Source organism: Trichechus manatus, unplaced genomic scaffold (genome assembly GCF_000243295.1).
Source record: "Trichechus manatus latirostris isolate Lorelei unplaced genomic scaffold, TriManLat1.0 scaffold00026, whole genome shotgun sequence".
NCBI lineage: Eukaryota > Metazoa > Chordata > Mammalia > Sirenia > Trichechidae > Trichechus > Trichechus manatus.
In genome coordinates, this window is record NW_004443962.1 from 2,258,421 (window position 1) to 2,259,391 (window position 971).

The 971-nt window shown below is 40.0% G+C and overlaps 1 protein-coding gene across 1 annotated transcript in view; it reads left to right on the plus strand.

The window, feature by feature from the left end:
- OPA1 (OPA1 mitochondrial dynamin like GTPase) overlaps positions 1 to 971 on the plus strand; it is a 97,260-nt gene that overhangs the window by 48,100 nt on the left and 48,189 nt on the right. The window contains 2 exon segments of the mRNA XM_023728674.1: positions 1 to 88; positions 848 to 963. The exon segment at positions 1 to 88 is cut by the window's left edge and continues 18 nt beyond it. Coding sequence (XP_023584442.1) covers positions 1 to 88; positions 848 to 963 — 204 coding nt within the window.

The window sequence follows — 971 nt, forward strand, 5'->3', positions numbered from 1 at the left end:
GGCATGGCTCCCGACACAAAGGAAACTATTTTCAGTATCAGCAAAGCTTACATGCAGAATCCTAATGCCATCATACTGTGTATCCAAGGTAAACCGAATCAGAAGTTGTTCTTGTTTTTTTACGTTCTTATTAACTTGACAACAATTTAAAGAAGTTCTTCCCAATACAAATGGTCACACCCTATATGTAACTGCTGTGCATTATGGGAACAGTGGCTTGGATAGGTCCTGAAGAGCTGTGGCACCCTTGTCATTCTGGGCTGCCTGCATATTGAGCCTCCTTAACTCATCCCCTCAGAACTGGCTTGGGGTTTTAACGTTGTTTGGGCTCAGGTTCACTTTGAGAAGAGGCAGAGTTGGGTTGACTGCCCCTCGCTTTACCTTGACATTCATCCTCTTAGTAAAAAAGTTTCACCAAAACATGTATATCCCATAGCTCGTTTGGACCATGGCCCCACAGTCTGGCTTTATTAAATAAAATTTATGATACGTGACACCACTTCACACATTTCCTTTGCAGCAAATGTCACAAGGAAAACCATTGATACACTTCCTTCTTTAGCAATCCAAGCTTTGCCCCAGATACGAACGTTAAACATAAATATATGAGATATGTGTGTTCTTGCCTCCTCTTCTTTCTCATTCATTTTCTTTATAAGTAGAATTGAAGTTGAGATTGTTTCAGTAGGCATCATTGAAGTTTCATTGGCTAGAATTTCTTTTCATAACTAAGGTAAATACAGTAAGAACATTTTTCTTGCTGTGATTTAAATACAAGGCTGTAGCTAGAGCTAAGTTTAAAAACCACTTTGCAATTTTTACAGCGTCACTTCTCGATTTCTTTCAGATGGCTCTGTGGATGCTGAACGCAGTATTGTTACGGACTTGGTCAGTCAGATGGACCCTCATGGAAGAAGGACAATATTTGTTTTGACCAAAGTAGACTTGGCAGAGAAAAATGTGGCTAGTCC